This window comes from Podarcis vaucheri (genome assembly GCF_965113315.1).
Source record: "Podarcis vaucheri genome assembly, chromosome: 5".
Classification (NCBI taxonomy): domain Eukaryota; kingdom Metazoa; phylum Chordata; class Lepidosauria; order Squamata; family Lacertidae; genus Podarcis; species Podarcis vaucheri.
The window spans coordinates 73784407-73801155 of NC_138763.1; the positions used below are offsets into that span (position 1 = coordinate 73784407).

Sequence of the window (16749 nt, forward strand, 5' to 3'; positions counted from 1 at the left end):
TGGGTCACAAAGTTAGAGGGGTATAATAAGTGTACAAATAAACAAAAAAACAAACAGCAATACATATTTTAGCTCACAACTGGGTCATCATTTTCATGCCTATGGATCAGGATTCTAAACTGCCTTCCAATTCAACAAGTCATCATTGTATAGGAAACATTGGTTTGCAATGAATAAACTGGAAGAAATTATCACAAGAATCTAATTTCCTAATATTAAAAAAACCTAGCATTTTGCATTATTCTCAACAGAGAAGTTGGCCTCAAAATATGCATCCTAACTTTCCACCAAATGATTTTGAAGGTAAGTCTTTTACTTCCTTTAAAAATTAAAATTACAACGTAGTAGTTTTTATTTTATCCTTCAAAACTGTATCAGAAAATCCAAACAATACCATGTGGAAGCTTTTTCAAAAAATGTTTTACAACCCTCATATATTGCAAGAACATTCCTAGGAAGCAATCTTACCCGTGTTCCACTGCCATGCATAATATCCTCGGGAGTGTTATAAATCTCTGTTTCCATTTGCACCGTCTGCTTTTTCTCATGAGACACTTTCACTCGCAAAATACGAAAGTAAGATCCACCAAGATCCAGGGCAATGAAATCTCCTTTCTCTGTTTTGGATGAAACAGAACATCAACACTTAAGCGTCACAATGAATCTTTGCCATCTATTACATAAAATGATGCATTGGGTACTGAAAGTTAAACTATCAGCATTCACCTTTTAACACTGCAAATATATCTGATCAACCCAAGAGATTAGCCTCATCCTATCTAATCAGACAAGCAAAGACCACAATCCTTTATTTGTTTGGAGACTGAGATTACCAATTAAAACAACCCATGGAACGAGATTAAAGAAAAACTCAGTGTGTGTAAACAGAGCACAGACAAACACTGAAGTTCAGGTACATGGATGCAGATGCAAATACACACACTCACACACTCCCTCTACTCTATTTTAAAAGGATGTTCAAACCCTCAAAGCAGGCTCTGCATCAGCCTACAAGAGACTCGGAGCTGCCCTCAAGAATAGCAAACTGATTTACTTCCTGGCCTAATTTCAATTCTTCATTGATTTCTGAATTTTCATTAAGCTTTAAAAGTGGCAAAAAGCAGGAAGGGTAATAAGCAAAATACAATGTTGGATCATTTATGACACTGGCTGGCTTACCATTCACTTTCAGTTTGAGACTCGCTAAATACATCATTCTTACTTTATCACCACCAATGCATTATTGGCCACCTGGACACAATCAGTTTCGCCCATACAAATAAGCCTTGAACATCATACCCATCCAACAATCTTGCAACACAGCTGTAACTTCCCACTAAAGTAACCTTGTTTCTGTCTTCAGCACTAACATCACACCCACATAAAATGTCAAGCATGGATTTTCCCTTTTTAGGTGTTCTATTACTCTTTCCAAAGGTTTTCTTCCAACAGTGTTCTCATCTCAGCAAAAATGGCAACAAATTCCTTACTCTCACCTGCCTCTCTTTGGACCTGTCCACTCATGTGGGTAAGAAATCAATGAAGAATTGAAATTAGGCCAGGAGGTAAATCAGTTTGCTATTCTTAGGGCAACTCTGAGTCTCTTGCAAGCTGATGTTACAGCAGTGTTTTTGCCCAAAGTTATGCAAATCGTATCAGGTATACAAATTGACTCGTCTTGTTTGCCACCAAAAAAGGGAGACCCAAATCTGTCAGTTTGGGAAAACACATTTCTAAATAGCAGAGCAAACTACACAACCATCCAAGAGGCAATACTTTCAGGGCTGCCAATGAAGAAGCATGAGATCTGGGAGCTGCATCCCAGAGTCTGTGCACCGCCATGACTCTTTGATTATGCTCCATTGTGCATCATTACCAGCATCCACAATGCTCTGTTTGCAGCAAAGCTCTCCAAATTGTGTATTATAATTTTATTTATTTAGCAAGCAGCCCTGCACTCCATTTTTCATTAAATATATATATAATCTCAGTAATTTAGGGCAACATAATATCCAGGACCAGCATCATTTTGAAGCTAATGTAATTTTTAAACCATTCTGTCGATAACACCAATTAAATATCACTGTGCTGTACAAGAACTGGGCATTAAGCAAAATGTGCAAACAGACTTTTATCACTGTAGTCCATCGCTAGTTTAGACTGAGCCCCATTAGCTTTAAAAAAAAAGGAAAAAGGAAAAACACACACTAGAACAGATGGCCTTTTCCCCCTAAAGTAATTGAACGATGGAATACACTTCAGACAAATGCAGCACTTCAGAAACGTCCACTCTGGGATATGTTGCATATTAACACCCTGTCTGCACACTCACATCCAAGTCAACAAGACACTTAAAAACTGTAACTTGTATAATCAGTTTTACACTATTATGCAAACCTGCTTAATATTTGACTGAATACTTTATACCGCATATGTATGGAATGTTTTGGCAGCTGGGGGCATACAGGGATTCTTTGTTCTACGCTTTTCAGAAACTGAATTTAAGATTAACCACAGTTTAGGGTTTGGATAGCTAACTAAACTGTGTTTAGTCAAAGGCAGAAGCAGAAGCTTCTTACCTCCTCAGGGCAGCACCAAAGAAGGAAGGGCCTGTGTTATATCTGAATGCAGCCGCTGTGTCTAGGTATTGAGCATAAACTGCAACTTGTTGTTTGATTTGGGTTTCAACCACACTGTCTTCTTCTTAAGTTTGTACAAGCAACACACCCTGACCCCAAGACAACAGGAGCCAAAGCTACTGGCCATAGGGAAATAGGCTGAGGTTTGTTTCTTTTTAAAAACCACTGTTTCTCTTTGGTACAAACATTGCTGAGAGTTTCTTTTAGTTTTACATACTTGGACCACTTTATGCATACATGTGTAGCTAATGGCTCTCATTGTGCTCGTAATAGTAACAAGAGATTGTTCTGGTTTTGTTTCAGAAAACTGTTTGTTAACGAAGTACAACTGCACATAATCCTTACCTGAGCCATCAGGAATAGACCTTACAAATGTAGGAAGCATCTTTACAGAGGCTGTTGGGTTAAAGTCCCTGGAAAGTCCATTCTGCATCTCTCTCCTGAAGCGTCCCATAATATCCAGGAGAGTTTCATCAGAGAGCCGCATGGCGTACAGATATTTATCGATCTGGAGGGGACATAAGAAAAAAGCATACAACATTCAGACCTTGCACCATTTTGTGTTAACTTACCTACATTCTTAATTTGTGTCATTTGATTTCCAGCTGGCTCCATCCCAAGTGCTTAGGGCAGGTAACAATATTTTAGCTGCAAAGCTCCCAATTACAAAATAATTAACCACCGTCTTTCCCTGCCCCCAGCCCTATCCCTGGCACCAAAAGCCAATTAAAAAGAGTCTTACACTGCTTCCAAAAGACCCCTAGGCTTCGGCCTCCGTGGAAGACAATTCTCGAGTTGAGAGGCAGCAACCAAAAAGTATTTGTGGTCCTGGTGGTGCATAAATGGCAAGGTTAAGAGGTGTTTCCAGCTGATCTTAAAGGTTATGATGAAACACATGGATGGAAGCCATTACTGAGATAGAATGACTCCAAGTCTCTTAGGGTTCGGTGAACCAGCACCTTGAATGGAGCCCAGAAAGCAATAGGCAGAAATTGTGCACAAAGAAATTATTTTATCATCAATGTTATCATCATCCTCTTGTCCTTCTCTATTTAAAAGCCCACTTAGCATTTGATTCAGTTATCGTTAAAAGGTAAACCTATCTAGTCGACACTTTCCAACACAACAGGTGAACTAAAATATAGCCATCTTCTGAAATTCATGCTTCTCCAAATTTTGAAATCATGCTCTCCAGCCAAGTTACGTGTACAAAAATGCATACACATGGCCAAGGTTTGCATAAAATACATGCATTTGTGAAAACAACATAGAAAAGTGCATTAGATTAGGGAAAATACAACACAGGAAAAAATGCATAGGGAAAATACACTGTCCTCGGGGTTCTGCTGACCCTCCAGAGTGGATCTGGGAGAGGCACAGGGGGCATGCAGGGGAGGGAGAAGAAAACCCCATTGTGCTAGCTAGGGTCTTTGTGCTGGCTTCTGCTAACGCAACAATGGATTGATTTCTGGTGGGTCACAGTTGGGGATATACTCTAGTAACTACCAATAGAGCAGGAGATTGTGGCATTCTGTGTGGCTCAGCTGCTGAAGGCGATGAGAGACAGGGCTCTCCAAGTGGGTATTATTAAATGCTATTTGCTACCAGCAGCAGAGCTGCAAATGGAGAAGTCATGGGTTCTGTTTCAAGTTTTGGAAAAGAATGTTCTCCGACTGGCACAGGCTCTCCCGCCTGAAGCACAGACAGCTTGTTCAGATTGCTTTCTGCTATGCCCAGCCTCTTCACTACAGTGGTACCTCGGGTTACATACTATTCAGGTTACAGACGCTTCAGGTTACAGATTCCGCTAACCCAGAAAGAGTACCTCGGGTTAAGAACTTTGCTTCAGGATGAGAACAGAAATCGTGCTCTGGCGGCGCGGCAGCAGCGGGAGGCCCCATTAGTTAAACTGGTGCTTCAGGTTAAGAACAGTTTCAGGTTAAGAACGGACCTCCGGAACGAATTAAGTACTTAACCCGTGGTACCACTGTATTCTGCTCTAGCAAAAGCTATCCATGGCCTTGATCCAAAGGAGCGAAGGTGGTCCTCAAATGGTGTGGCCAACACAGCACCCCCCAAAGCTTCATCCCAACCCACTCTGGGAACTGCCCTATATTTGTGCGGACAGACATGCTCACAACCACAAAACTACCAACGTAGATCCCAAAATGCCCTATTGCCTAGTCCCCCCGCCCCCACCTATCATTCATCCAATGGAGGAGGGAAGGGACTCCAAGAATAGCTCTGGAAATGGATCTTTCCTTTTTTTCCTTTTTTGGCAAAGTAATAATAATTTTTTTTTTTTAAATGTGCATTCCATTTGTATTGTATTGTACCATTCCATTGTAACTATCCAACCTCCCAAAATTTCAACACCTCTTGTGATGGTTTGACCCCTTTCTGTTCACAGGACAAATTCTACAAATACCTTCCATATCTCCTCAAAATCATTTCTCCTGCATATTCCCCGTCTTACCTTAATAGCGCTTTGGAAATGGATCTAAATGCATAGGCAGGCTTATATGAGAGAAGCCGGTCCTTGATATATTTGAATCCTAAGTTATTTAGGGCTTTAAAAGATTAATGGCAGCCCCATGAATTGTGCTTGGAAGTAGACAAGGAGCCAATGAAACCATTTAAAAAATGAGGATATGCATTCCATTTGCTTCCATTCGGGAAGCAAAGAGGAGAAACATTCTCAATTTTAAAACCTGAAGAGTTTCTAGATGGACCAATGGTTTGATCTAGGATGTGGCAGCTTCCTATGGTCCTCAGAAAGGGAAACATTTTTTACATTTTAAATTTTGCAGCATCTTTAGAAAGTGCAGAAACTGTTATGGCTGTTTAATCTGCTTTGCAAGCAACGTCTAGTCTCCCCATGTCATTAATTCAACTCCATGTCATTAATTCAACTTCTAGTCTCTCCATGACAATAAACATTTTTGGATATGGAAAACCACTCTGCCTAAAGCATAACTTTCCACAACTGTCCCTTTTGATGTGATATGAGGTACAGCTTAATCTTCTGATATGATAAAACACAGCACAATCCTAATAAACCAAGGCTCATGGCCTCCTACTGCTTTCTGCAGTACACATGACCATCAGTCCCAGACTCTGTAGCTGTATATCAGGGGTCACCAACACAGTGCCCATGAGTGTCTGTGCACCCACAAGGCCTTTCCTGGCACCCACAGGGTCACCTCCACTTGTTGGAATTAAGACTTGAAAGAAGCATTCTATTGTGGTGTATATGTACTACCAACAAGAGTTTCTCTGATATGCAAATGTGCCCATTGGCGACCCCTGCAAAGTTCATGTCCCCAATCCTCAACATTTGCCATCATGAAACAGTCCAACAAACTCGAAAGGATGTGGTTTGTTATTGCCTTGCACACAACACACACATTATGATCTTACTGAATATTACATTCAGCAAGACTTGTAAAGCAAACAAATAGAAGTTGCCGGGGGGAGGGCAATATTCTACGAAAAGTGCAGCCATATTTTATTACTAAAGGCCTGACATGGTCACAATGACATCCTTCCAACTTGATAAAAGATAACCTTTCTTTCCTCCTTCTAACCACCTACTCCTAGTGCTATAAAATTTTATAGAAGAAAATTGGAAAGCTACTCAAGCACAGATTAGAACAGTTTTCAGGCAAATTACTGATCATTACAAGAAACCACTCCGTACATTAGCACTCTAAGGACTTTTACAATGCACTGATTGCAGTGTCCTAATATCACATAAAAGCAGGTAACCTCCCAAGGATAATATATAGCAGCTGGAATCCAAATGTGCACCTCAATCATATCCACAGGTTTAGCCAAGGCTTGTGCCACAATACTGAAATCAAATCAAATCAAATCAGGCATGTCCTGCAAAAGACATACAAGGTCTATTTGCAACCTGACATAAAGAGAGAAATATCCTTGCTACTGTTTCAGACTCACCCAGGCATTAGGAGATTGGGATCTGGGCTTTTAGTTGTTGCCCTAGCTCTCTCCAGCACAAACACACACAAAAACTGCACAGGCTTTTCATCTTTGCTTTAGTTTCTAGTCATTAAGGCCCAAGCACATTCACACATGGATGTAAGGCAAATGCAAAGGACCCCTGGACAATTAAATCCAGTCAAAGGCAACTATGGGGTGCGACGCTCATCTCGCTTCAGGTCAAGGGAGCTGGTGTTTGTCCACAGACAGCTTTCCGGGTCATGTGGAAAGCATGATTAAACCGCTACTGGCACACAGAGGACCGTGACGAGTGCCAGAGCGCATGGAAATGCCATTTACCTTGCCACTACAGCGGTACCTATTTGTCTACTTGCACTGGTGTACTTTCAAACTGCTAAGTTGGCAGGAGCGGCACATGGATGTACACAAGCTACAGCAAAACTTGGGCTCATGTGCTCCTTCCACACCCTGGATGACTAGGTGTAGACATGTTATTTCTATGTCCCAGTGTAGGAAAACATTGGTTCTTTTCCTCCTGCATTCTGGGAATTATTTCTATCCTCTCTTTGCTTCTAAAACAGACTATAAGGCCTGTTTATAATCAATCACCTTCTCTCCCTCTCTTTCACGCACAAGGCTAAAGGTCTCTGCCTGGCACAGATCTTTCTGTATATCATTCTTTGCATACCACACTTGTCTTCTTTAGTTCACCTTTAGTTCACAATGATGTGTAAATCACAATGATGTGTTAATCCTCAATGTATAATTAATTGTGTGAGTTTATATAACAATCTAAACATTAGTAAACACCTTAGTCATAACATTATCAATCTTAGTCATAGGTGGATTAAGAGCTTATATGCCTGTCTAAATACAGCTCTGACATTCTGTCTTTCATGTGCCAAAGATCTATGGAGCTATGTAAGCCCGCCTTACATACAAATGAGCCAATAGGATTTCAGTTTCTTTGTCTTGTATTGAGCCAATCAGCCACTGGCACATTCGTGGCCATGCTTGTTGTAACTTTGAATAAAAGGAGATGCTGTGAGGCTGGAGAAAGGATCTCTCTCTCTCTCTCTCCCACTTTCATCTGGCACACACGCAAGCTCTCAGAAAGAAAACATCTCGTTGTCTGCTTTATTCATCTCTGCAAACCCCCAAAATCCACATCTGGTGACCCCGACGTGATCCTGAAGAAGGGTAAGTAATCAGATCCCCATAGAGATCCCTTTAAGAGCCAAAAGCATTCCTCATACTAACCCGACTGGGAAAAGTCTAAAGCGCTTAATTCGTTAGTATGGGAGGGGATTTAAGTAAGGTGCAAAAGGCTCATGCGAAAGAGCTTCTTTCGTTAGTAAGACAGACAATAGATAAAGTCCAAATTTCTCTAAAAGAGATTGAACAGTTGCTGCAGGAAATAAATCATCAATGTCCTTTTTATAAAGCAGAAGGCACATTGCAAATTAGCACATGGGAGAAAATCGGCAAAATTTTATTTTGTGAACCACGTGCCCAAATCAGCTGCCTACTCACGTGGCAAAAGTGTGCTACCGCCATAGCGAAATTAGAACAATCTTCTCTTTCAATTTCTTCACTGCTGGTAACTGAAGAAATCACTTCCCCCCCGCCATATCCCCTGATTTTGCCTCCTTTGTCCCCTTCATCACCTAGCCAAAATCCCCCTCCCTTTTCTCCTTCCCTTGCTCCAGCGTCGTCTCAGCTTTCTGAGACCCCTCCCCCTCTCCCTGCTGTAAAAGTTGTGGCTCAGCCTGCTGTTTTTTCTGCTGCTCCTTCTCAGTTTACAAATTCCCCCCCAATCCCCCTTCACCCCCCTTTTCTGTCTGAACAACCAAATCAGCATGCCTTTGTCCCTTCCTCTTTGTCTTTAGACCATGCTATTTTGCCAAAACAATATGGAGCCGTTCGTGCTGGACTTTTACAGGCTAAGCAGGATGGGCTTTTTTCATTGGAAGAAACAGCTGCATGGGCTGGTGAAATGCCATTAATTTTTCCTCTCACATATCAAAATGCTCCTGGAGGTCAGCAATTACAAGTTTATCATGAAAAACTTCCTTATGCTGTCATGAAAGATCTCAGGAAAGCCATTAGTGATTCAGGTCTTAAATCTTCTTATGTAATGGGAATTTTAGAGGGCATATCTACCTCTTTTACAATGATTCCGGTGGACTGGAAAGATCTGATGAGGATGATGTTATCTCCAGCGCAATTTTTAGTTTTTGAAAATGAATTTAAACATGCCGCCATCGCTCTGGCTGATCAAACGCATACAGCAAGCCAGCTTTTCGGCGCTCCTCCATTTGAGACCCTGGCTGCCCAAGCCGTGTTGTCACCTTCACACCTTCAGCGCACTGCAACTTGCGTGCAGCGTGCATTTCGTAAAATTCCTGTCTCAGGACAGCCACTGAGTTCTTTTGTAAATGTTAAACAGCAGAATACAGAGCCATACCATCAATTTGTGGATAGATTGAAGGAATCGATCTGTAGACAGATTGATAATGAAACGGCTCAAAGTGAGTTGCTAAAAAAATTGGCTTATGAGAACTCTAACACAGATTGCAGAAAAATGCTGCAATCAATCGTAAGCCGTTCAACATATTCCCTTGCAGATTTGATAAAAGCGTGTTCGGAAGTAGGGAGTCAATCTCATACAATATCTTTGTTTGCCAATGCACTTCACGCTTCCGTGATACAAACAGGAAACTGTTATAATTGTCATCGTCCAGGTCATTTTGCCAGACAGTGCACAGCCCCAAGGGGGACTGCACAGAAGAATAATAATGCAAATACCACGACCAGACCTTCCAAAAAATGTCCAAAGTGTGGGAAAGGATATCATTGGGCAAATCAATGTAGGTCTCAGGGAAACTTCACTGGGCCCAGTCTCTCGGGCCCCAAAGAATAGAGAGATGTCAGCCTTTAGTTTCTGCTGCTGCAAAAGTTACTAAAAATATGCCTTCTGAATTTGCCATTGATTTGATTAATCAAGAGACCAAAAACACTGCATTGCCTGGTGAAATCATAATCATGGCCAGCCAAATGGCAGGTCCACTTCCTCCTAATATCACAGGTTTAATTTTACCTAAATTTTCTGCTGCAAAACAAGGCATTCATGTCATCCCAGGTGCCTTGCCTCCTGACTATGTGGGCACAATTATGGTTCAATTTTGGAGCCATATGCCCATGCAGTTAACAAAGGGTGAATCCTTTGCTCATTTGGTGATGCTGCCTTCACCACCTGATGTTGCCTGTGCTATTGACACTAATCTGCACAAGCCCTCTTTATCTTTTTCCCCTCAGCTTTTAGCTGTGACCCAACGTATTGGAAGAGAGAAACTCCTTCGTAAGTATAAAATCAATGGAAAAATATTAGAGGGTCTAATAGACACTGGTGCGGATGTTTCGGTCATTTCCAATAATTTTTGGGAACAAATTTGGCCGCTTGAAACTTCTCCTGAAGTGTGGGGCGTGGGAGGTAATCAGGCTTCTTGCAAAAGCGCACAGTGGCTGCCTGTCTCTTTGCCTGATAGCTCTGAAGTTATTGCATATATTCAGCCCTGTGTGCTCAAAATTCATCTTAATTTGTGGGGAAGAGATTTGTTGCAACAATTACAAGCAACGATTCAAATAGATGAATAAGTTTGTGCTTCCACTTACTTGGAAGTCCACTGATCCTATATGGATTCCTCAATGGCCTCTTACAACAGAGAAATTGATTGCTTTGAGACAATTGGTCGATCAGCAATTATTAGCTGACCATATAGAACCTTCTGTCAGCCCTTTCAATAGCCCAGTCTTCGTAATTAAGAAGAAAAATGGGAAATATAGATTTTTGCACGATCTGAGGTCCATAAATAGTATTATTGAACCCATGGGGCCTTTGCAATGTGGTATGCCTAATCCAAATATGATTCCACATTCATATCAATTGGCTATAATAGATCTGCAGGATTGCTTCTTCTCTATTCCCCTGCATGAAAAGGATCGCAAATTTTTTGCATTTACAATTCCAGAATTAAATAATAGTAGACCATCTAAAAGATACCACTGGAAGGTTCTGCCACAAGGCATGATAAATTCCCCCACTATGTGCCAATATTTTGTGGATAAGGCACTTCAATCCTTTCGTCTTAAGTACCCACATCTTAAGATTCAGCATTATACGGACGATATTCTTTTTTATTCTCCAGTCCTTCCCCCTAATTGGAAACATGATTTAATAACCTGTTTGTCTTTGTATGGTTTAAAAATAGCTCCAGAGAAGGTTCAGGAATCTCCCCCCTTTCAGTATCTAGGACATAAAATGATAGCTAGTTATTCTATTCCAATAATCCCAGAACTTCATGTTTCAAAAACAATGAAATATGTACAACTGCAACAATTGCTGGGAAACATTAATTGGATAAGGCCTTATTTTAAAATCCCTCTTGAAGTGCTAAGGCCACTGTTTTCAGCCTTAAAAGGCCATCAATCTCCAGGTGAGCAAATCACCTTGAACTCTGATCAACTCAAAACTGTTGCACAGTTGAAATCACTCATGCGTATTCATTGGGTGGATAGAGCAATCCCTAATGTTATGCCTGATTTGGTCATAATGACGGATTCTGTACAACCTTTTGCTGCAATTATTCAGAAAGGTCCATCAAAAGTTCATATACTAGAATGGCTTTATTTACATCATGCACCAAGAAACACAGTAAACCCTTTAGTGGATCTCCTTGCTCAGCTCATTAGCAAGGGACGACGACGTTGTAAGCATCTTTTTGGTGTTGATTGTAATCAAATTATTGTCCCTATGCCTTTAGAACAATGGGAAACAGCTCTCTCCACAAGCATGGATTTACAGTGTGCGTTCGCTGATTTTGTGGGTCAGGTGGATTGTCATATTCCACCCGATACGCGCCTGCAAATGAGCAAGCAATTCCCTATGTCTTTCTCCTCTATCATTTCCCCTGTTCCTTTGAATGCCCTGACTGTTTTCACTGACGGGGCTCCTTCTAGAGGAGTTGTTGCTTGGCAACAGAATGAGGAGTGGCATAGTCTGTACACTCTCCCACAAAAGTCTGCTCAGCGTTCTGAACTTGCAGCTGCGGTAAAAGCTCTGCATTATTTTTCCTCACAACCAATTAACTTGATTGTTGACAGCTTATATGTTTCAAACGTCATATGTAGAATGCAAGGCAGTTATGTAAGTCCTTTATTAGATGATAACTTGTTGAGTCTTTTCCTGTCTTTGCAACTGCTTCTTTCTAATCGTTCTCACCCACTCTTTGTAGTGCACATTCGCTCTCACCAACCTTTTCCAGGTTTCATTTCAGATGGAAATGCAAAAGCAGATTCCTTGCTAAAAATTTTGCCTGTCTCTCCTATAGAAAGTCATGCTTTTCATCATCAAAATGCAAAAGCCCTTAGCCGCCAATTTCAAATTTCATTGGAAGAGGCGCGTGCAATTATTCAGCAGTGTCCTCAATGCTCCAATCAGATTGGCCATCCCAGCCCTGGGGTTAATCCCCGTGGACTGGAAGCAAATCAGTTGTGGCAAATGGATGTAACTCATTTTGCCCCTTTTTCACCCTGGAAGTTTCTGCATGTCTCTGTCGACACATACTCTGGCTACCTTTTTGCTACGCCTCAAAGAGGAGAGCAAGTAAAACATGTTTGCAATCATCTTGTTCGTGCAATGTCAGTTATGGGCAAGCCTCATTCTATAAAAACTGACAATGCCCCAGCGTATTGTGCAAAAGGCTTTGCTAAGTTTTGTGAAACTTGGGATATTCATCATCTGTTTGGCATCCCTTATAATTCTCAAGGTCAAGCTATAGTTGAACGCTCTCATCGTACCCTGAAAACTGCACTGATCAGGCAGGAAAAGAAAGCAGGCATTCCAAACTCACTTTCAGGAAAGGAAAGTTGGTTGTCAAGTGTGCTTTTCACTCTTAATCATTTGAATATCTCCATACAGGATCACCAATCTTACACACGTCTTCAAAAGCATTTCCAGCAAAAGGAAATTCTTCCAGCTCCACTGGTGCGCTATAAAATTCTACCCTCCAATGAGTGGAGTGAACCAGTGAAATTAATTACATGGGGTAAGGGTTACGCTGCAGTTTCTACTCCACAGGGTGCTCGGTGGGTTCCTGCACGTTGTATCCGGTTGCACCATGGCGTGGCGACGGGTTCTTCCGGATCCATTGCCTCAATTCAACCACCAACTCCAGATCACCAGCGATGTGACGTCCAGCCCCCCCAGGATTCGTAAGCGGGGACATCGCAATCCCCCAGTGACGTGGGGCCAAATAAAATCGCTCTCTCTACAAGCTGAACAGTATAGGAGAGAACAGCAGCTGGAAGCAAGCCCTACTAACCAGCTTCTATCCCTCATTGCTTGTCTTAATATGAATTCCATGATAATTCTCATTTTCAGTATTTTAATTTTGCCTCTCTCTACTTCAGCTCTTCCCACTGGTGATTCCACATCGTTAAATGTATGGGAATCGTTTGCAAGGACGCTCAATGTCTCATCATTTTGCCTTACTCAGCAAGTAGCCATTGGTGATATCCTTGGCTCTTGTCTCATTCCAGTTTGCCATGATCCTCATGACATACAGAATGATACTTGGTTTTACACATCCCTACCTCAAAATGATTCACTTCGTACCCTTGGGTATAAAGGTTATCACAATTGGGGAACGCAAATGCGTGAACGCCCACCTTTAGCTATTGATTTGACAACCCCATATGTGGCTTCTTACAACGTCAGTTGTGCACGTATGGTCAACTGTAAAAAGACAAATTGCATAAAAATGGGCAAAAATAACTTCAATTGCTCTAATTATGTAAATATTTCTTATATATATAAGTACACAGAACTGCCAGCTGGCTGGTTTTGGTCCTGCCCAGGTTACACTTTCAATTACATTCCGGCAAACATTAGTCACGGCACACCTTGTTGCTTAAGCCGTCTGTCTATCATATTGCCTGAAAAACATCATTTTTCTTACTCTAGACATCAGCGCAGTGTTGAATTGTCTGATGACTGCGATGATCTTGTCTCTCTCCCTAGCAGGTCTGAATACATCTCTTTAGCTGTCTCTCTCTTAGGTGTTCCAGGTTTGGCTGTACGTAATAGCGCAAATATTAATTCTTTAGCTTGCTCTGCAGCAAAATCCCTGAATATTACGTCTAAGGCGCTCCATCTTCTCAACACAGAGCAAGCTGAACTTCGCAATGGTTTATTAAGGTCGAAATCTACTTTGGACTACCTACTCATGGTACATCATTATGGTTGTGAACAATTCGAGGAAATGTGCTGTTTTAACATCACTGACAATTCTAAGGCCGTTCAAAGGCAAATTTCTCATTTGCAAAATCTCACTCACCACATCAAAGAGGATATCGGATTTTCCGGACTCTGGGATTCCTTTTCCTTGTGGTCGACGGCGTGGCTACCTAATCTCAAATGGCTACGCGATGCCTTTTATTATACCATTATTATTGTATGTATATTAATTTTGTTTTGTTGCTTTCTCCAATGCATTCCTAGCCTTACAAATCTTTTTTCTCGCCTTCTCTCTCCTCCACCACCACCTAGCGCGCTCCTTGCAGCCTATTATGCGAAATGGCAACGCCACCAGTAAGTAAAAAACAAAAATAAAAGGGGAGATGTGGGTAGGATTATTTTGAGATTCGTTGGCAAACCACTAATCTTGAAGTACTTTTGCCCCATCAAACCTAGCAGTATTATTTCCGGCATTTGATGGCAAACCACTGATCCGGAAATATTGTTGCTTTATTCACCTAGTTGCCTCCTCGCAAAGAAGAAAAAAAAGGAGGAGATGTAGACATGTTATTTCTATGTCCCAGTGTAGGAAAACATTGGTTCTTTTCCTCCTGCATTCTGGGAATTATTTCTATCCTCTCTTTGCTTCTAAAACAGACTATAAGGCCTGTTTATAATCAATCACCTTCTCTCCCTCTCTTTCACGCACAAGGCTAAAGGTCTCTGCCTGGCACAGATCTTTCTGTATATCATTCTTTGCATACCACACTTGTCTTCTTTAGTTCACCTTTAGTTCACAATGATGTGTAAATCACAATGATGTGTTAATCCTCAATGTATAATTAATTGTGTGAGTTTATATAACAATCTAAACATTAGTAAACACCTTAGTCATAACATTATCAATCTTAGTCATAGGTGGATTAAGAGCTTATATGCCTGTCTAAATACAGCTCTGACATTCTGTCTTTCATGTGCCAAAGATCTATGGAGCTATGTAAGCCCGCCTTACATACAAATGAGCCAATAGGATTTCAGTTTCTTTGTCTTGTATTGAGCCAATCAGCCACTGGCACATTCGTGGCCATGCTTGTTGTAACTTTGAATAAAAGGAGATGCTGTGAGGCTGGAGAAAGGATCTCTCTCTCTCTCTCTCCCACTTTCATCTGGCACACACGCAAGCTCTCAGAAAGAAAACATCTCGTTGTCTGCTTTATTCATCTCTGCAAACCCCCAAAATCCACAACTAGGAAAACAACTCCAGAAGGTTTTATGCCCACTTTCACTAACTGAACCAGAAGTCATAATTTAGCACTAACTCTACTTAGTTGAAACAAGCCAGCATCATAACCCATAGTTTGGAGTTCGCTTATTCTGAGGCTGACCATCGCTAGCATGAACCACAACCCCCAGTTCAGACTGACTGAGAAGCCGCAGTTAACTAAACGTTTTGAGGATAAAATTACAGAAGCTAACTCTCTATTTTCCTTCCTTATTTTGACAAAACAACATCCCTGGGCTTGCCCCTAGACTCAGATACCACAGGCCAGATAAAGCAATACTTTGGCAGCTTCTATGCGTGAGGATTGCTGACAGCTTGAAGGGTATAATGTTACCAACTGTGTCTCTGTCATGTGATGCTAAGCAGCCTGAATGCAAGGGGAAATCTAACACTAGGCAAGTTGCATCTGGGTGGATACAGCAGAGAAAGCATAAGCAGCCAACTACAACTTTTGGCACCATAAATTCACATGGAATCAAGCTTTTTCAGTTCCCAAAAAGGGACAAGTCCCCCAATTTGAAAAGGTTCACCCACAAGGCAGAAATTGCACAAAAGCACTAGGGGAAAGGAGACGTAGTGCTGGAATTCTGCGCTTGCAATCTCAAGCATATGTCTCCTAGAGTAAGTCCACTGAACACCTTAAAATTTACTTCTGAGTAAACACACATATAGCTGCTCTACACAGCAACCACCCTGAATGGACTAGGCTGCCTAAGTATGAACTGAGAACTTCTCCAGTTTTAAGAACTCAAATTCACCAAGCAGTACCAGGCAAGCTACCATCTTCCTACTTTGGCCCCCACCTGCAATAAAGACAACAACACTGGCCCACCTCACGGGACTGTTGTTAAAATCTATGAGATAATGCAAAGCACTCAGAAGTGCTGTGTATTCTTGAAGTTCCAAATGAACAGGATGCTGCTCTGTATCGAGGTGTTTTTAAACCAAAGCTCAGACTCAGCTTCCTTGCTCAAGTCCTCTAGAACCATTTTGTCCTGTGTCATCTCATTTCTGCTTTGGTCTGGGATGTCTATACAGTAATCACCTCTAGGAGCTATGGGGAATGGGTGAGCTCAGAAGGGGATTAATTAGATGGCCTTCCCGTGCTGTGATTCTATTATTATCTACAGCTATTTCTGAAACACGCCCTGCAACATTCTTCCCTAGCATTCCCCTGACAAATAATCCAAAAATGATAAACTTTGCCTTTGACAAATTCAAATAATTTAGAAATCAAACAGGCTTTAAAAATGTAGTTTAACAAGCACTGAAGGATACAACATCCTTGAGCTTGTAACATCCTCCTTGTGTGATGTTAGGTCAAATTTCTAAATATAAGAACAAGTTTGTAGAAGAAGCAGCCATTTTGCATGGACACCCACCTTTCCCAAAGTCTGAGACAGCGCATCAACAAAACGAAAATAAAGATATTACACAGACAAATGGTGTGGGAAGAGCTTAATGCCTTAAATACCTACGAGCCAGCTTCACCCCTGAACTACAACACTTCGTCCAATCCCTACTCAGCCATGAAACTCCTTGTGCGGCCTTGAGAGAGTCGCAGTCTC

The 16749-nt window shown here is 41.4% G+C and overlaps 1 protein-coding gene across 4 annotated transcripts in view; it reads right to left on the reverse strand.

Moving 5' to 3' along the window:
- Window positions 1-16749, reverse strand: part of LOC309532091 (hexokinase-1) — a 60217-nt gene that overhangs the window by 25297 nt on the left and 18171 nt on the right. For 3 of the 4 annotated variants that reach the window (XR_014219593.1, XM_082222025.1, XM_082222024.1), the window contains exons 2-3: window positions 2985-3147; window positions 469-617 (exon numbers count right to left, since the gene is read on the reverse strand). Coding sequence is in view for 3 of the 4 variants with exons in the window: in XM_082222025.1 (XP_082078151.1) it covers window positions 469-617; window positions 2985-3147 (312 nt within the window). In the remaining variant the exon portion in view is untranslated. Of the gene's footprint in view, window positions 1-468; window positions 618-2984; window positions 3148-3381; window positions 3460-16749 lie in introns of those variants that run through there. The other variant, XM_082222026.1, reaches the window with a different exon arrangement.